The sequence below is a fragment of the Cicer arietinum genome, chromosome 8 (assembly GCF_000331145.2).
Source record: "Cicer arietinum cultivar CDC Frontier isolate Library 1 chromosome 8, Cicar.CDCFrontier_v2.0, whole genome shotgun sequence".
NCBI classification, from domain to species: Eukaryota; Viridiplantae; Streptophyta; class Magnoliopsida; order Fabales; family Fabaceae; genus Cicer; species Cicer arietinum.
In genome coordinates, this window is record NC_021167.2 from 19,835,855 (window position 1) to 19,857,234 (window position 21,380).

At 27.2% G+C, this 21,380-nt stretch overlaps 2 protein-coding genes across 4 annotated transcripts; both read left to right on the plus strand.

Moving 5' to 3' along the window:
• The first annotated feature begins 1,479 nt into the window (after window positions 1-1,479).
• On the plus strand, window positions 1,480-6,879 carry LOC101506292 (protein phosphatase inhibitor 2-like). Of its 3 annotated transcripts, none has more exons than XM_012711914.3 (5): window positions 1,480-1,635; window positions 3,183-3,253; window positions 3,901-4,013; window positions 4,651-4,839; window positions 6,368-6,879. In XM_012711914.3, exons 2-5 carry the CDS (start codon window positions 3,249-3,251, stop codon window positions 6,598-6,600), a joined length of 540 nt encoding a protein of 179 aa, XP_012567368.1. In that variant the 5' UTR covers window positions 1,480-1,635; window positions 3,183-3,248; the 3' UTR covers window positions 6,601-6,879. The 3 variants fall into 3 exon arrangements, with proteins under 3 accessions (XP_012567368.1, XP_027186748.1, XP_073220643.1); XM_027330947.2 differs by having other exon boundaries at window positions 1,481-1,635; window positions 6,356-6,879; XM_073364542.1 differs by lacking the exon at window positions 1,480-1,635 and adding an exon at window positions 1,662-1,716 and having other exon boundaries at window positions 6,356-6,879.
• A 10,787-nt stretch (window positions 6,880-17,666) lies between these two features.
• Window positions 17,667-20,820, plus strand: LOC101506614 (uncharacterized). The gene is made up of 3 exons (XM_004515653.4): window positions 17,667-18,161; window positions 19,221-19,291; window positions 20,510-20,820. Exons 1-3 carry the CDS (start codon window positions 17,912-17,914, stop codon window positions 20,582-20,584), a joined length of 396 nt encoding a protein of 131 aa, XP_004515710.1. The 5' UTR covers window positions 17,667-17,911; the 3' UTR covers window positions 20,585-20,820.
• The last annotated feature ends 560 nt before the right edge of the window (window positions 20,821-21,380 follow it).

Genomic DNA, 21,380 nt, shown 5'->3' on the forward strand with positions numbered 1-21,380 from the left:
AGAGAGACCAAAATTATGAATCAGTTAAAATAGAAAACTAAAATTGTAAAATTAGAAACAGAGGGACCAAAATTATAAATCAGTTAAAATATAAAACTGAATTTGTGAAATTAGAAATAGAGAAATCAAAATTATTATAATTAGTTAAAATAGAGGGACTAAAATTACAAAATTATAAATAAAAGGACAAAAAATATGAATAAATTAAAATAAAAAAGACTAAAATTATAAATAAATAAACCAAAATTACGAATAAATTAAAATAGAGAAACTAAAACTGTATCTAAATCAAAAGAATTTGAATTATAAATGTGAATAAATAATAAATGAGAGAAAAGAGTATAAAAATATGGTAAGAAAAAGAAAAGAGGTGAAAAGATTATGAAATATAAAACAATAAAAATATGAAAGAATAAAAGAGAAAACTGGAGATAGAAAGTAAAACGTAAGTGGCAAAAATTGAGAGAAGAAATAGATTTTTCGACAAAAAAAGAAAGTCAAAAGTAAGAGAGAAAAAATATTAAATAATTAAATATATTTGAGTATGATAGAGAAATTTAGTGGACAATTTTACCGTTAAACATTACTGTATAAAATTTTAAATTGGGGGTAGAAATGGTTTTTTATTGTTAGTTTATGTTAATATTATAATGATTTTTTTTTGTTAGTTTATGTTAATATTATAATAAAATAATAAAAAAATTGACAAAATACATTTCACATCTTTTTGAGTTACACTAAAATAATAAATTTATTTTTTTAATAATAAGTTAGTCATTATCTTTTTTTGTGTTAAATTTGTCTTTTATATTTTGTGAATATTTATATCGATAATTCTAATATCAAACAAGTAAAATTACAACTCAAAATTCTTCTGTTTTATTTCTATAAACTCATGGAATTTTTAAGAGATTTTAATTGTAATAATTATAGAAATATAAACCCGCAATCAAACTTAAAAAAAAAGTTAAATAATAAAGAACTTTTATGAGATAGATTATAGAGTTATTGAAATTCAACAAATTTTTATTTATTTTATATTATGAAATTACTTGAAATTATTTTTTTATTTTATATTATGAAATTACTTGAAAATTTATCATATTATTTATATGGTATGATAATAAAACTCATAGTTGGTTATAAAAATCTCTAAATAAAAATAATTAAAATGATATTAGTATTAAAAATAGTTCATTATAATTTTGACCAACATAAATAACTAATTTATTAAAAAAAATTAAATGATAAATCTAATAGTTCGAGTAATTTAAAATTAAATAATATATTTTGTTTAAAAGATTTATCTCATTAAAATTCTAATTCAATTGACAAAATCACACTCTTATTAGATTGAATAATCATATCTCAAATTCAAAGTCAATACTTCTAAATTTTTTTGTATTTAACGTTTCATAAAAAAAAAAAGAAAAAGGAAACGTACCATTCGACAATAAGCCGTAATTTGGGTAAACAAGAGGGGTAGTATTGGAAATAAGAACATTGAGTAGAAGAATTTTCGGTTTCTATACAAAACCCGGTTTCGCTATTACTCTTTGCAGTTTGCAACTACTTGACTTTGTGCAGCAGCATAATACAACAATCAAATCCACTTTCTTCTCTTTCAATTTCAAGGTATAATAATATCAACAACTCTCTTTCATTTTCTCTCACTTTTTTATTTCTCACTATAAAGTTTTCAAACTCGCGTTTTAGGTTAGAGTTGTCACGGATTCGTTTTTATTACTTTTTTATTTCAAATTTTCCGATTGAGGATTTGATCGGTTGTGAATGTTGATTTACTGTTTATGAAGTGTTTGGATTTTAGTTTTTTGATTTTGCTGTGAAATTCATTGATATAGTATTGGTTTTGAATTTGTTGTTCTGTGTCTTGTAATTGGAATTAGTCTTATTGGATAATATACTTCTATTGTTGAATTTTAATCTGTTTTTGTGATTAACGTGTTTTGCATTTCTTACTTTATAATGAATAATTAATTTGCTTTATATTTATTTATTAACGATAGTATTTGTTTTTCTCTGTTAAATTTAGCGATATATGTAGGCTTGCTTAGATTGGATTTTATTATCTATATTCAAGGTTTAGGGTTTGTGTTGATTGTTTTTTTACTGGAATTTTTTTAGGAATTTATTAAGAAAGTAGTTTGATTGTTAATGGAGAGGTCATTGTTTCCTCAGTCTGCACATGTCTCTTTTTTCTTGACCGAGTAAAGACATGTGCTTAAGGTGAGGTTTTAGTCAATAGTCGGATTATGGATTGTAGTGCTCTGATGTGCCACAATGCTTGGATATTGGGCCCATATGGCTTTGGTGTAGTAGGCCGAGACATTGGCTAAAGTTATGATGGTCCAGGCTCTTTTTTGAGTGGAGTTGAAACCTATTGGGATAGTCTGTCTGTGGTTGACATAGTGCTCCTAGGTTTGATTTCCGGCGGTGTCGAAAGAATGTTTGGCTAGTGACAACCACACACTATGATAATGATTTGTCATTAGTTGAAAGTTTTGGTATGCACTGGCCACTGGATATTGGATAAAAAAATATACTTAGAAACATATGTTAGAGAATGATGTTTGAATTTGGAATGTCTGTAGAGGCAGGGTATTATGGCTTGATGATAATATTGAGTTTCTAGTTCATGTGGATTCCAGAGTTTTATTTATGTCATAAAATGTGTTGGATTATCCTAAGAAGTATATTCCTTGACTTTGTATGGCTGCGAGTGTAAGACTATAAAAACTATTGGAAGTTGAAAACAAGAACACAGTATTACATGTTACAATAGATAGTAGGGCTTGGAACAGATGCCTTATCACCTCGTTAACTTCTTGCTTAAGAGTTCATTTTCCTTCTTTACACCAAACAATATGGCATTCTAATTTTCATGTATTATTCTTTTAAAAATCTTAGTTGGTGGTACATTCATATATGACATTTTTCTTATTTTTTCCACTGAATCAACTTTATTTCTCCCTAATAAGTACAAATATTAGTTGAGTAGACATTCACTTTTGTTTAGATTCTTATTTTGCATGTATTTTCCCTTTTCTTCTTTCATCAAATTCTTCTTTTTCATTTCTCTGTTTCTCCTTTGTTTTTTCCCTTTAATCCTTCGTGTTCTTGAAACTTACAAACTCACTGCTAAAACTTTGTATGTTTCCCAGGTTGTTCAAGCCACTCGAGGATTGCTTTGCATACTTTTGGTATTTGAAGAACTAGTCGCTAACAAAATGAAGTAATGCTAGAAAAAACTTCTGTTTATTTGTTTGCTTATATAATTGGGAGATTGAATGGCCAGCTCATTATATACTGCGTATGATAATGAGAGAAACTAGGGAATCCGCGTTCTGTATGATTTCCATTTAAAACAAATTAGCAGGAACAGGGATGAAAAAAGAACTCAAAATTTGTCTTGTACACCATTATATTCCAAACACTACAAACCTCTACTAAACAATACCTTCATTTTTTTCCAAAGCATTTCTAAGTTGAACTAATACAACATTCAGTGAGTTTGTCAGTTAAATCTATTTTTTTTTTATATATAGCTCAAGATAGCCAACTACAGTGTAGTAATTCTACAACTTCTATGGCACAGTATTGCATAAACACTCCAAAATACAAAGCCTGGTGTTGGATGCCATTTTTGTAATCGACTGCAGAAATTTGCTCAGCCTAAGACTCCGTAGTCCATATCATTCTTTAATTGACTGCGACAGTATGTAAAAAGATAGCTAAAACTTCATGTGTCCAGTAATTATGCTTGTTTGGATATGCATTTTAGAAACATAACCATGATCTTTTTACTTTAATACTGTCCTGCTTTTAACACATTGGTTTCCTGTTTTTAATATGAATCTCGCATTTGCTATCACATTGTAGGGGACGCGTAAGCTGGGATGAGGCTAACATTGGAGAAATTGAGGCAAACAAACCTGTGAGGCAGAAAATTACCGAGCCTAAGACTCCATATCATCCTATGATTGATGACGATTGTATGTAGTAAAGATGATAACGTAAACTTCATGTTTCCATGATTTAATGTGTATGTATGAATATGACTTATATTTACTGAATGTATGAGTGTGGCTATGTATGCAAATTACAGCTTGATATTACTTTAAAAGGGAAGAGGGTTTGTACTTTAAGTTTTAACTATAATAGTACTTTTATTCTTGTGCTGGATACTTATAATTTTCAAAAACTTTGTTTCATAGCTAAATTCAAGAATTTAGTCAGGCCTTGACCAGTGTTGTCAATTGCGGACCCCAGAAAATAGTGGTTTGTTTAGATTCCACTATGCCACAGTGCTATAGCGCCACAATAGCGACTATTTGAAAACACTTTGTACTAAATAGCGGATTGTAGATCAATAGCAATTTGTTCAAATTCCGCTATGCTATAGCGGCTATTTGACAACATTGGCCTTGACATGGGTTGGTTTATAAATGTGAGAACTGAGAACATATTTTAGTCTAACTCTGTTCATAGAGCTATGTGGAGCTGCACATTTTATGTTTTTATTTCAGGCCTGCTTGTTTGCTGTAGTTTAGTAGACGTTGTATGTACAACAACTTTTCTTCTGAAATAAAATATCAGAAACTTATCTTCTGATATAACCTAAATTTTTAGGTTCTCTATCCCCCGTTCGAGGAAGTTTTAATTCATATATTGATGATGAAAATCGCACAACACAAGCTGAAGAAATATGGTCTGCACTGAATGATGTAGCCTCCAGTAGCAAAAGAGGCACTGGACAGTCTTTTGGTTGGACATCATCTGAGGATGAGCCAGAAGCAATGGAACAAGATGATGATGATGGTATGATACTATTATTTGATCTACTTTTATTGTTTTTGACGAAGATTATCATTGTTTAATGTTTTACCACAATTGATACTCTTAATGGCTGTTTGTGCTTCTCCTTCATGACAGTTTTGGTTTTAATGGATGATTTATGATCCAAGTAATTGAAATATCCTCTGCACCCTTTTTTTGGCTTAAAAACAAAAGTAATTGAAATATATATAATATTATCTTAATTGGTTTTAACAGGCAAGGATTATAATGTGGAGAATTCAGGCTATTAACTTTTGTAATCTGACATAATTACTTTTAATCTGTCATAATTACATTTCTGCATAGATAATTATGGAATCAAAGGTTCCAATGTACATGGTGAAATATCTTTTAATGGATTTGGTTGAGGTTGAACATTTTTACAGTTTGTGTAGTTGATAAAATCTGGATAGCAAGTGGCTAATTGGAGCTATATGGATTTTCCAAATATTTATAAAACAGTATATTTGTATAAACATAATGGTTATAAAAATTGAGTTAATTGTATAGGGAAATTCTACGGTGGATCACCTTGATAAGTGGTGTACTGTGGACCAGTCCTTAAAAGTTACCCAAAACTCTAATGACTATCGGTGACACTTTTGGAAGTATAATTAAACGGCTTTCCTCGTCTTTACGACTGACACGGTAACTTGATTGGTGTTGGGTCGAGACGAGTTAAGTTTTGAGAGACATATTTGTTTTTTTCGTTGTTTTTTTTAATCGACATTGATCGAGTCATTGTCTCAGCAGTAAAAACAAGGAAGACAATTAGTGATAAAAGAAAACTTTGGGAAATCTTTGCATACAAAGTTAGTTATGTCTCAATTATTTAAAATAGGATATGACAGCGGTGGTTTTTTTCTTCTTCTTGTACTTATCATTCACACTGTTGGATCTGAAAGGCCAACCTTTTCTTTTCACATTGGTGGTGACCTATACCTAATTGAGTTATACAACTTAGAAAGTTATCCAGACTTTTGATTAGTACATGTGTGCTCCTCGGCAAATTGTCAAACTTGGAGACTGCTGCTGCTGTAACATCCATTTATTTTATTGTTTTAAGATAATTAGTACGGATCCATTTGATATGGGGAAATGGTATTATTGTGCACTTGTCATGTCATGTCATGTCAGTTTATGTTGGTGCTCCTTTGTGATAATACGGTGATTGAGTTTGGATCTATATAGCATGGATACCGACACATATGGTTACATATCTTTTTAGCATCGACACTTCTGATTGAAGGTGTGTCTGGTGTCCAACACGACATCGACACTTGTAGTTTACATTCAATTACTTCGGATGTCCATGTTACACACAATCATCTCCATTTTCTCTAGTTATTACCAATGTATGTGTCATATTTAGTATTTGTCTCTGTGCTTTATAGGTCTGGATTAATTTATTGAATTTATTTGTTATTATATGTTGATAAATGACTTGTTCTTCTACTTATCTAACCTGAATTTTCTTGGGTTGGTAATATTGTTTAAGATTCTGAAACAGATAGGAGCAAAAAATTTAGAAAGCACAGAAAGGCTCACTATGATGAATATCTTAAAGTCAAAGAGCATCGACAGAAGGGTTCTCATGTCGAGGACGAAACTGACGAGGATGATAAATCTGAACCTAGCTGCAAGGGGGAGGAGAAATCTGAATCATCTTCACTGAGTGATAGTGTAAAAGAGATGGACATTGAGGGGAAAAAGTCTTCTACTCCTACAGCTAATAGTTCTTAGAGAGTGATCGACAAATAAAAACTCACTTTCATTTCATTTATTTTGCTGGTTGGATAACAACTTAATGATTCACTGGTATTGTTGTATCATATATGCCTATTTTTATTTTCCTTTTTCATTACGTCTGTGGATAGAAACACTTGCATAATCTGATTTCGCCCTTATACTCTCTACTAAAGACTCTGACATATTTTGGGGAATTTGCTGGTGGCTTTTATCAGTAATTAAGGATGGATGATTAAAGTGAGGATATATACATCCTGGAACCATATTATGTTACATTGTTATCTTTTGATCGTTGACGAATGTAGTGTCATTTTTTTATGAACATAGTATCGGTTTTCTAGGAACTCCTGCAAAATTATAGAACATAGTTGTTCTGTCCTTGAATCCCTAATAAGGTCGGACAAGACACCTAATTGATTTGTTACACTCAATTATGAAAAATTTACAATTTGAGCCTTATGTTATCCAAATTCTTGGTCTAAGATATATGAAATGTAAGGAAGACTGTTTTTATACAAGGGTGAGATATAAATTCAAATCCTATAATTATATACTCTATAATTATATACTCTAGGTTAAATATCATTTGTAGTCCCTTAATTTATTAATTTCAATTAACGTTTTAGGCTTTTATTTTTTTTTCTTTTTGATTTGGTCCTTTATTTTAATTTTAAGTGATAATTTGATATTTTATGTTTTAAAATATCAACAATGTTATCTTTTTTTTTTACAAAAATTTAAAAATTTATCAAAATTTTCGAACAAAATCCATAAAATTAATTATATTCTCTAATATAAAATAAATTTCATCAAATTCGTAACTCAAGATGAAAATATGAATTTATTTAAATATTTAAGTTATGAATTTGATGAAATTGCATTATATTGAGGATGATAATTAATTTTATGAGTTTTGTTTGAAATTTTTCATAATTTTTTTGAATTTTTGCAAAAAAATAAGGATAACATTGTTGACATTTTAAAACATAAAGAATCAAATTGTCACTTAAAATTTAAACAAATGATCAAATTGGGAAGAAAAAAAAAAGACTAAAACGTTAATTGAAATTAAGTTAAAAGACCACGAGTGATATTTAGTCTACACTTTAAATGTGCTATAAGTAAATATATGTAGGGTTAAATATGTCTTTGGTCTCTGCAAATATACAATTTTTATTTATTTTAGTTCATGTAAATTTTTATATTTGATTTAGTCTATGTAAAATAAGAGACAGTCGATTTTGGTTCCTATAAAAAAATGATAAATTGTCATAGCACATATAAGTACATACCAATACATCATCTTTTATGATATATTAAAAATTAAAATATTTTATATTATTAATTAATAAATTTATTTATTGATCATGTAATAATTAATGTTATTATATAAAGAAAATATAAATAGAAATTAATAGAAGGGTTTAGGGATTTTTGAAAAATATTTCTTTTTTTTAATGTTGATTTGACGCTAAAGACCAAAATCGATAATTTTACAGCGACTACATAAAAAAACAAAAAAAAAAACTTACACAGACTAAAAAAAACTTATAATATCAAATACATATTTAAACGGATAACTCTATTTGTGTATTTAAACGGATAACTCTATTTGTGTGATAATTTTGAGCTATATTTTGATAGGATACAAAATTTTTAATCTTAATATAATTAGAAATTCTTGCATATTTTTTTTAGGATATGTTTGGTGCAGGTATACAACTCTTGCAATCTTAGAATGGACAATGGCAGAACTCTTTAAGGCACCCAAATGTAATGAAGAAACTACAAGATGAGTTGAGAAATGTGATTAGCCACAAAACTCACATAACTGAACAAGATTTGAACAACATGCATTACTTGAAAGCAGTGATCAAAGAAACTCTTAGATTACACCCTGCATCACCTTTATTAATTCCAAGGGAATCAATGCAAGGCACAAAAATTATGGGCTATGACATTGCAGCTAGAACACAAGTAATAGTTAATGCATTTCCAATTTCAACAGATTCTTCAAATTGGGATCAACCGTTTGAATTAAGAAGTGAAATCTATCATTTTCATATGTTTATGTTTCATGAAACAGTGGGTGTGTTCAAGAATATGTCTCAATCTGAATATTTTGTTAGTTTATTTGCTTTGAAATTGTGTTTGTATTTTATCTATGAGTCAACACTACGAGTCTTTCATACTAAAGAAATCTCTTCGTTATATCAAATAATGCGTGCAACCAAAAATTCACCGAGTAACACGAGAAAAATAATCATCACTCTATGATGAAAATTAAATAATAAACTGTTAATTTTTTGTTGAAGTAATATAAATGTAAAATGTGTAAGGAAAAAGAATATGATGCAAATATTTATACTAATTCACCACCAAATTAGTTGTTACGTCTAGTCCCTTCAACCTATGAGACTTTCTATTAAAATGAAACTAATTTTTTTTCCACCACTATATTATACTTCTATCAATGTGACTATACTCTAGTCTTCTCAAACTTCTATATTAATACTATGAAGCTTTTGAGGAGACAATCACTACTAGGTCAATTACAAGATAACTGAGATTTTGTCAGAGATACAAGATTCTAGTTCTTTTTTGAAGAGAGAATAGGTAAGAAAAAAAAAATCAATAAATTACATTATAGTTAGAAAATTCAGAAGCATATCTTAAATTAGAAAGAAAAAAACATTGGGTATGTTGAACAAGAGTGCATAAGAACTAATCATGTGTTCTTCTAGGATAATGCCTCCTACTTCTTCTAGAGCCTGAATTAGGGAGTTCTCATCAGTACTGTTGTGATGAGTCTAGGGTAGGGGATTGTCCTTATCTTTCCTAATTTGGAGTTGATGACACATGACCTCATGTGTTCCAAAATCAAGTTTAGAATATTGGTCTAGATCCTTTGGGAGATATTCTACATTAGATCCTTGTGATATTTGCTAATGTGGTCCACTGACCCACCTTTAGATACTGCACACCCAATCAAGATCTTGAAGAATACCCTATATCTTGGTTTCAAGAGGACGAGTTTAAAGTTGACCTTAGGATCTTCGAATAATTCCTTATTGATCTGGAATGAGTCAACCTTTGATTCATAACCATTCCCAAGTAACATCCCTTATTAAGGAAATCTGGTGAGAGACGCTAGGAAACCCTATCACGGTACTAGATACTTCTCTGTCTATGTTTGTGTCAATAAATCGCCAGAATTCTTTAACCACAACGTCCAAATCCACTTCTTGATCTAGGTTAAAGTGTGGGAGCACGTGAGGGTTGTGAGTGATCGTGAGTAGTGAGTGGATTTTATGAAAACATTTGAGTTTCTAAAACCATAACTAACGCGCACGCATAAACATATGTGAACAACACCTGCCGAAGTATCACAGGCCAAACATAACTTACAAGAAGAATGTTCATATTAAAGTTAGTTAAAGTTTTAAATATGTATTTACTCCTTGCAAATATATAAATTTTTTATTTTAGTCCCTCAAATTTTTTTATGTTTGAATTTAGTCTCTGTAAAATTAGAGACGATCAACTTTGGTCCTTAATGTCAAATCAATATTACAAAAAAAGAGTGTCGGATCATGTGACCCTATAAATGCACACCAACACATCATCTTTTATGATATATTAAAAAATAAAATGTTTTATATTATTAATTAATAAATTTATTAATTATCATTTAATAATTAGTGTTATTTTATTGAAAAAAATATGAATAGAATTTAAAAATGGAGTTTAGGAGTTTTTGAAAAACTTGTCTTCTTCCGTGCCATGGTGGTTTGCCATCTCTTTTTTGGTAATTTTTGATTTGACGTTAAGGACCAAAACCAATTATCTAAGATTTTACAGGGACAAAATTCAAAAAAAAAAAAAAATACGAGGACTAAAATCAAAAAGTGGTATATTTGCGGGAACCAAAGACATATTTGAATCTTAATTGAATTTAGATTGACTAGAGGCACAACTAAATTCAATTTCATTAGAGGCAAAGCATATATGCATTTAACCATTTACTAAGAGACAAAGATACAAAGACTTCAATATCATTCTTTTATAATCAGAATATGTAGGTTTTTCTTTATAAAGTTGAATATGTCCTTAGCAAAGGGTTTTGTCAAAATATCTGCCCATTGATGATCAATATTGACAAATTGAATGTCTAAAATATATTTCTAAACATAATCTCTTTTAAAATTATGTTTAATCTCTAGATGTTTTGCTATTGAATGTAAAAATAATGTTTATGGTTAAACATATAGCTGAAGTATTATCCCAAAAGATAGGAATGTTACTCTCATTGATTTTGAAATTTTCTAGTTGATATTTCATTCATAACAATTAAGTGTTGCAGCTAGCTGTTGAGATATATTCTACTTTTAATGTAGACAAAGCAATAGTCCTTTGATTTTTGCTTGACTAGGAGATCAGATTTCCACTAGTGCTTTTCCTTTCTAGCGTGTCTCCAGCATAGTCAGCATCGCATAAACCTACTAAACTGTACTTAGAGGATGGCTTATAATACAAAGCAAGGTTAGTAGTGCCTTTTAGATATCTAAATATCCTCTTAGCATCTATTAAGTGGGATTCTTTAGGATTAGACAGAAATCTGGCGCGCACACGCATACACCAAACAAAATATCAGGTCTAGAGGGAGTAAAGTAAAGAAGGAAACTAATCATTCCTTTGTACACCTTATGATCTACCTTTTTACCTGACTCATGCTTATCAAGAGAACATGTTGGATGCATAGGTGTAAACATAGACTTACATTCATTCATTTTAAATTTCTTAAGTTGTTTTCTTGTGTATTAGATCTGATGAACAAGTACACAATTTGAGCTTTGATGAATTTGGATTCCAAGAAAGAATTTTAATTCTCCCATCATGCTCATCTCAAATTCATTTTGCATTAACTTAGAACACTCTTGATATAGCTTGTCATTAGTAGAACCAAAAAAGATATCATCAACATATATTTGGACAATGAGAATGTCATTCTTAAATGATTTTCTAAACAAACAACCGAGCCACTTTCAAACCCGTTCTTTAATAAGAAATTGTTTAGTCTATCATACCAAGCTCTTGGGCCTATTTCATACCATACAAAGATTTCTTTAGTTTGAAAACATATTATGGAAATTCATTATCTTAAAAGCCTGGAGTTTGTTTAACATACACTTCTTCATTTATGTAACCATTTAAAAAAAAAACATTTTTCACATCCATCTTATATAAAATTATTTTATTAAAAATTGCAAATGAAAGAAAAAATTTTATTGCCTGCAACCTTGCCACATGGAAAAAGGTTCAAGTGTAATCAATACCTTTTTGTTGGCTATATCATTGGGCTACAAGTCTAGCTTTGTTTATGATCATTTCACATTTCTCATTCAGTTTGTTTTTTATAACCCACTTGGTTCCAAGTGACTTCTTTTCTTTACGCTTGACGACAAGATCTCATACATCATTTCTTTTGAATTGATTCAACTCTTCTTCCATAGCCATTATCCATCCATCATTTGATAGAGCTTCGTCTATAGTTTTACGTTCAATTTCATATACAATTCCATACATAGATGCTTATTTAAAGGCGTATATGGTTTCCAAAGGATTGTTTGCACTTACTATGATCAAAGAGTCTATACTATAAGATTTGTATTTCCATTCAAATTTGGATTCTTGATGATCTGGATTTGTGGAATGTTCATTATTGCTTGTCCTCGAATTTTCAGGCATATCTTTTAATTCATTAGAGGTTGGTCTTGTTGGTTCCTCTGATATCTGTAGGTTTTTTATCTCATACCCAATCATTTTACCCTTTTGATTATCTCCAAAACCTATAAATCCTCCATTCTTGAGGGCTAGGCCTTGGAACATAGAATTTTCTCCCATCAAGTGTTGTGAGCATTCACTATTCAAGTACCATGACTAGTGTTTTAACTTTGTTGTTAAGGATATCTGCAAGATAGATTATTTTACTTTACGTACTCAAATTTGGTTGGGTTCTAGTTTGTTAGTTCTGAAAGGTGTCTTATCATTCTATATTTTTTGCATAGGACAAGTTCTTTTATTGTAACCTTTCTTTAAGCAATATATGCAAGCAATATCAGGTAGGTTAGCCTTAGGATTTTCCTCTAGTCTTCAAAACCAATATAACATTTATTCTTTCTACTAACACCATATATCATAAATGCTTGTTAGCTTATGTCCATATCATTTGCAAGAAATTATTGAAAGACTTTTTCATATTTAACAAAATTACAGACTGTATCCTTTATAGTTTTTGGAACATTTTCTTCAAGAGTTAGATTTTTTTCTCTTTAGGTTTTCAAACTCCTTTTCAAGATGGTTGTATTTATTTGTTAAGATGTCATGAGCTTTTGTAAGAGATTTAAGTTTCGAAGAAGCATTGTGATTTTTGTTGAGAAACTTATTTAACATATCTATAAGTCCATTATGCGATAAGTCAGACAATACCTCAATTTCTTCATCAACATATTCATCATCAAAATCAAAGTCAAAGTCAAAGTGTGTATCTACCATCAAAGCCATGTTTGCATGCTTTTCATCTTCATCAGAGTCATCCCAAGTAACCATAAGACCATTCTTCTTTGCCTTGAAGTATTTCCTTTGGGATTTTCCCATTTCATGTTTAGGACATTCTTATTTGAAATGATCTAGTTCTTTACATTCACAATAGATAATTCTTTTCTTGTCAAATTTTTCACTTCCTTATCTACTATTTTGAGATCGTCTAAAATATCTTATGGGAAAATATTTCTTCTTATTGTTCCATATGCCTTGGATTTTTCTTAAGAAAAATGACAATTCTTCGTCATCTGAGTCTTCACTCGGATCGTCCAATTCACTTTCCTCTAATTCTTCAGTAGCTTGTAGGGCCTTGGAGTTTGTACATTTCCTTGGGATTTGAGAGCCATGGACTTTGACTTCTTTTTGGGCTCATCTTCAACCAGTTCAATCTCATGGGATATGAGTAAGCTCACCAGCTCTTCCAGAGGTGCTTTCATTAGATCATTATCCTCTTATTAGGAAGACTTTTGAGGATCTTCTTGACGTGGCCAGGGGTAGAAAATGTTGTCTTGATGTAGATGGAGGTTGATGTAAACCTTTTTACTATTTTAAGTTTTGGGCTTGGTTTGTTTGCCTTTGTAACCTTGTGCACACTCCTTAAAACTCTTTTGTATCTCTTTTTCTTTCATAGTAATCCTTGTGCTACAAATTTTTAATAAAGGCTATATTTAATTACATATCATTTTTTTTCTTTTTTTCTTTTTAGTTATATTATCATTTCTTTTCAACACATCTGTTATCTCAAAATTTAAAATCTCATGGTTATACATTTGTTGAACCAAATACAATGACAATTTTATTGTTGAATGAAGTCGAATTCGACCACGTAAAAAGATTGAAACTAAATATATCAATTATCTTTAATCTATTTTTATTTAGAGTAAAGATTCATTTTAGACCTTAAAAAAACGAAACTCAATTTAATTATGGAAAAAAATAAAGATAACTTTTAGTCTCTATAAAAATTAAACAGAAAAAACTTAGTTTCCACATTGTTTTCACTTTGTTTGATTAATCAAAGAAATATGGTGGAAATAAAAAAATAAAAAAAAGTGAAAGGAAGAGGAAACTTAAAAATTAAAGATAACTTTTAGTCTCTATAAAAATTAAACAGAAAAAACTTAATTTTCAGGTTGTTTCCACTTTGTTTGGTTAATCAAAGAAATATGGTGTAAATAAAAAAAATAAAAAAAGTGAAAGGAAGAGGAAAATAATATAAAATAAAATGATTATGCAGTAGTTTTCACTCAATGAAAAAACTATCAAAAGATGGATGATTATTTAACAACCTTTTTTTCTTTTCTCAAATTCACCGACCGTAAAAAAACATATAGAGATTCTTCAAATTAATTTGGGAGATATGGCATGACCAATGAGATGAAATATTTGTATTTATTACCTAGTTAAGGTTATTTATATGTTTTTTAATTTTAAATCAATTAAAATATTTTAAATTGATAAGTTATTTCAATTTAATTTTCTCAACAACTAAAAATTATCTTTATTTTCTCAAATATTAAATTAGATTTCACGATTTTTTAATATTAAAATGGATGTTATTCTGTTATTTATACTCAACGTTAGAAGTAATCTTCAATATTTCGTGAATTTATTTAAAAATAAATAAATACTTAGAAAAATCCTCAAAATATCTTTCCATATATGCTTTTCACTTTTCAGTGTTTCAGGATACTTTTGAGAGCCAGATATTCTGTTCCGCACGTTCATTGCAACAAATGTTCTTTAGCTACTCGCCTCTTATTTGCTTCTATTATACCAACCAATTAATAATAATATGTGTTAATAGATGTCTCTTTTCGTCTTTCACTTTTTTAAAACTTTCATTAATAGACCAAGTAATTGGTAGTTTTTAATTTTGTATTTTCACTAATAGAGTAATGTCTTATAAATAAAATTTACAGTGTTTTGTAAACACACACTTTATAACCGAATAATACATTCTTTTTTAGTTTCATAACTCATTACAAAAATGAATATAACTGATGACATAATCAATTTAGAGTTTCTATTTTAATAATGTTCCTTATTATTATTATTATTATTATTATTATTATTATTATTATTATTATTATTTATTTCTTCTCATGATTATATTCTTTTTTTAAAAATTTATTCTTTCTATTTCATGTCAATCTTTTATTTTGCATATACATTTTATTGAGAAATTTTGTATAATTGTCATTTATTTTTTGTTAAATTCTGAAATGATGGATATAGTTTTTGAAGAACTAAAATTATTTAAAATTAAAACATCCCTAGATGATTACTCAAAAAATGAATAGTTCGTGATAATTGTTAATAGTTCGTGATAATTGTTAATGAAGATAATTGGAATATAGTTCTTGAAGAAGTATTATTAAAACATCTACTGCCATATGATTGCTCAACATATGACATTTATTGGCCATCGCTGAAAATTTTATACTAATTCTTGAAGAGTTAATAATTTAATATCAAGTATCACGGTAGTATTGTAAAATGTAAGATTTTCAATAGTTACCGTTTATAAAGATTTGTGCTTGAGTTCATGAAAAACTACACATTTAGATCGTGATTGAAATATATAAATTCTTTTTGATTTTAGTGTTAATTTAAAAGAAATGAAATGAGAGAGTGGGGTGATTAAATATTGACCACATAAATATACATGGATGATCATGATTAAAAGTTATTTAAATTACATGTGATTATTTAAAAAAGTCACGTGATTTCTTTTTTTAATCTTGATCTTCTCCTCTATTTGTAAGTTATGTGTAGTGGTATATTTTTGAAGTCTTCTAAATCTAATTATCTTAAATTTTTAAAATATTATTAATGAATATGAATTGATATTAAATTTCTTTATGAAAGTTATTTATGATCGAATATATATAACATATATTTTGAAAATGTTTATATTTTAGATATATGATAAGTGATAATATGTATTACTAAATGATTTTTATTAAATTCTTATATATATATATATAAAGTTTATTTTCTTTTGTAAAATTTTTAAAGAGAAAAATATGTCATGATTTATAGATGTCGTATGGTTTATATATAAATGTATTTTCTTTTTTTATTTAAATTATAGTTATTTAAATATATATATATATATATATATATATATAATTTATTGAGTTTTATTTATTAAAGGAAGTTTTGTGTTCTTATTTATTTATTTATTTATTTATATGCAACAAATCATCTTTTTTATACACATGATAATAAAAAAGGTAAATAAGTCTTTAGAATCTCTATAAAGTTTATTTTTTTTTAACTACAAAATTTTAAAAGATATGATTGTTTATTATTGATTCAAAAGGATTAAAACGACTGCAATGCATATCATTGTATATCTGAAGCTTACAAATCATATTAAAGTTTATTTATTGTTGTCAAGATCGGTTGAGTCATCCCGAATCTATTACGATGCAAAATAATAGTTAAATTTTGGCATAATTACTCCCACAATCCCTTAACTTAATTTCAGGTAACACTTCAGTCATGTATCTTTTTTTTTAGTCTTTTATTTAATTTTATGTAATAATTTGATCCTTTATGTCTTAAAATGTAAATAACATTATTATTTTTTTACAAAAAAAAAAAATCAAACAAAATCCATAAAATTAATTATGATCTTCAATAAAATGCAAATTTTATCAAATTCATAACTCAAATATTCAAATAAACTCATATTTTCATTCTTTATATTTGATGTTGTTGGAGATGAAAATATGAGTTTATTTGAATATTTGAGTTATGCATATGATGAATATATGAATTTTCTTGAAATTGATATTAAATTTTATGAGTTTTGTTTGAAGATTTTGATAATTTTTTTAGTTTTTTGTAAAGAAAGGATAATACGATTGATATTTTAAGATATAAATAATCAAATTATTATTTAAAATTAAATAAAAAACTAAATTGAACTAATTTGACTAAGAGTCAACTTTCACACATATCTAAAAAGAAATAGAGAAAATAGTAAATGTATTGAATTTGATATTTTATATCATATAGAATATGTTCATAAACAAAAATGAACTTGAAAATCTATTTTTTAAGCATCTAAAATTAATTGTTTGAGTAATATTTATAAAATCATAACTTATAAATTATACTTTGAGACCATGTCTCGGCCTTTCATATTCACATAATTCCTACTAGTAAATGGACTAATATTAACACACCAAAATAATTCATTTAAAAATCAAGATTAAATCTAATTAGTTTATAAAACAAATATCAACAAGAAAAAAATAAGAAGACATCCACACAATTACACAAACACATATAAATATAGATACTTCACATCAATATTTGAAAAAATAAAGAAAAAGAAAAAAAATACTTATTAAGAAGAAGAAGAAATATAATAATAAATAAGAAATGATACGATATTCTTTATAAGCTAATACAGGTGTCAAAGTGTCAACACAATAAAGCAAGTACAACACTTCATTACTTTCCTCCAAACTTCTCAAGATATTTTTATTTCATTCCCTAAAAAGAAAAAGATATTTATTTCATCACACATCACACATTAACCAAACCTCTTCCAACTCTCCTTATAATCCCAACCTCTTCTAAGTTCTACCATAATATTTTTAATTTCATGTTATTATTATTATTATTACCATTTATTTCTCAAAAAAATATCTTTTTATAACACAAACCCAATTCCTTCACCACAATGAACTCTACGGTGCAAATACCGGGCAGTAAAACGACGTCATTTTGGACTAACGAAAAGCACGTGAACTACCTCAACACCATGGAAGCTTCTTTCGTTCGTACGATGTTAGAAAACAAAGGTAATTGTTCTTTCAATCACAACCGTCAAATTCTCCGACTCGATCGTAATCTTCCTGATAGCTCTGAATCAACTCTTGATTTGAAATCTCAACATCGACGACGCACCAGAACACACCATACACCCGCAGGTATAAGATCGTTTCTTTCGTTTACTCTTTTTATCCTCCACTCCTGCGCATTTTAGCAATTATCATTCGTCAACGACCTGTTTTTATTTTATATTTTATTATATGACGTGGATTTGTTAAGACAGCGTTTGGGTGCAATTTATTTACTAAGGGCTTACTCGTGGCGTGGTTTTATTGCTATCTATAAAAAACCAAACAACGCGTAAATGCAGTTGAAAACATGGAATATACCTTAGATATTTGTATATAGTATTGAGATCTGAACACTTTTAAAATTTAGCATAAGGTTATGTTAGTAATTTCATGATTAAAAGTTATTGCATCTTATAGATAAAATCCTGAATTTGAAATCTCTTAGTTGTAGTTATATTTGAATTTTAAGTGAAATATATATTATCTCATTATATTTTTTTAAATAGTAGAATTTAAATAAGAAATAATCTAAATTTATATTATTGATAAAAAAAATATTTGTACATAATAATGTTTTTTTTTTGTTATACACTAATAGAGTGTAAAAGAAACTTTTTTTTAATTATCAATTCATATCTTATTACTGTAACTTAGTTTTATCACTTCAAAAATATTACAACAAATATTTATAATATTTATGGTTAAATCCTTGTGCAGATTTTTGTTACTATTATGCCGTGTATATAAAAATTAGGGCTAAAATACAAATATATTTTATATGCTTCAAGTTTGAATAGGCAATATTTTACTTTTTTTAATATATTTAGTTGGTGTGTTTTGCTATTAATTTTTTTAAGAAAAATAATAAAAATAATAAAATTAAGGTGAAACGAATTGATGAAGAAAGTCTTAAGTGGGGACGTAAATGACTGACTTATGAAAAAAGGGTGGCTTTTCTTTTATTATTTATTTAAAAATAGCACTTTGAAAATATCTCAACCTTTTTTTAATGTCTTTTATCTGAGATATTTTAAAGGGAAAAAAATATCTGGAGTGTCTTGTCATTTTTTGAGAAGGTTCACTTTATTGACCACCGTGTTTTATTATTTTTATTTATTTTTGTTTTTGGCTTTTTCCTTATGACAGATTTGATGGATCGAACAACGAGAATAAAGAGAAGGAGACAATCTCAGCCGTTAAATTCATCACATGATCAGGTAGCTTGCCGTGTTGGCTTGGCTAAGCTTTTCTTATTCTGATTTATTTATATATATTTAACATTAAATGTAAATATTTTTAATTATTAGTTTAATTGTAGTTTTAATTATTCTATTATTATTAGTTCACGAAAATGGTCTTCTTATTTTAAAAATTAACGATTTTTATTTCTTTATCAGATTTTTAAATTAAAAAATATTTAATTAACATATTTTTAATGACGTGACATATAATTTTGTAATATAGAACTATCTATATGTATTAATTATTTATATGTTATTAATTAAATTAAAGATATGAAAAATTTATAAAGTTGAAAGTTAAATTTTTACTGTGTTTTATTCTAATTTCATGGGTGTTAATTATTTTAGATTATTGTATCGTATGTCACATTGTTTAAAATATTTCATGTTATTATTTTTTAGTTAAAAAAATAAAAAAGAGAAATCAAAATTGTTGACTTTTAAAATAGAGAGATTAATTTCAGAAATCAATAAAAATAGAAAGAATAAAATTGTAATTAAATCTTAATTGTTTTACATAATTTTAATTTTTTTTTTCTTTTCAAAAACTAAAATATTTTAAAATTGAATTATTCAAAGTCTAAAGTGTACCAAAAATAATAGAAACCAAGAGTTCACAACAATTAAAATTACGAAAACATATTAATATTGATAAAATAAAATAAAATATGATATGTGTCAAATTTCTTAACATTGGTACTTTATGTTCATGTTTTTAAGATGTACTTTAGAATAATTTATTTAAGATGTACTTTAGAATAATTTATTAATTTAATTAGTTTACGTTGTATGTGAAAATATATTTTATATTGTCAATTAATTATAAATTATTATATATTAAAATATTTGATTTTGATTATAATATTTTAAAAGATGATTTTTAATAATTTTTTTTTGATGGAAGTACCTTAAAAGCTATACTAAATAATTTGTAATTGATAGATGATATAATTTTGTTTACATATATGGTGATATAAATTATGTCATTAAATTATTTAGTTTTTGATTATTTATGTCATTAAATTATTTATGTAGTGTTAATTATGAGGCATAATATGTTCACATTTTTTGTGATGTACATCCATCAAATTATTATGAATTAAGAAAAAAAACAAATCTTAACAATGAGAAGGATACATGTGATAATAAATATATAGAAAATAAAATTGACTAACGGGGATTTTTCATGTATAGGTGGTTCCAGAAACAGAAAACGAAAGCAAAGGTGCAGCTTATAACGGCGAAGGTGACAAAGAAGTGCAAAATTAATGTTTAATTTACCTCTTCTATTTACCATCAAGATATCAACACATACCAAAACGCAAAAGATTCACTTCTTTTTTTTTTTTTTCAATTTTTTTTTCATTAGGTAGTTTATTTTAACCATTCTATTTGTCTTTGTATTTAACATATTTTTTTTCTCTTGAAATAGTTCATTTCCATTTTAACTTTTTCCCAAAGTTTGTTGTTTCATTTATAATGGTATTTCCTTTAATATTTTGTTCTTTTTTGTCTTAGTAAAAAATAGTGAAGATATTAGAAATCATTAAATACATAAAAATTGATTTATCAAATTTAATATTTATTATTAAATTGTAATTTAAATTTAATTTATATATAATCAGTATGTTAAAGATATTTAAATTCATAGTATTAAAATAAACCACTCTCAACTGATCACTGTTAAATTTTTCAACCCTTCTTTTCTCTCTCAAAAAACGAAATACTATTTCGAGTGTTTATTTGTTCTTCTCCATTTTTTATTATGAATTCTTTCTCGTCTTCGGTTTAAGGTTACTAACTCTAATCAGGTATTATCTTTCTTCCATTCCTTTTTTTTCCAATTTCTTTTTCAAACACTTTTTAATTATTTTTAAATCAACTCTTTTTCATTCTCTCAAAAAACCAAATACTATTTTCATTTTTTTTTTCTTCTATATTTTTTATTATTAACACTTTCTCGGAAATAGGGCACGACACCTTCTGTATTTTTTTTTTACAAATAATAAATATTCATAAAATAACATTGATAAATAACTATGTATCTTACACTTTGACACTCTTT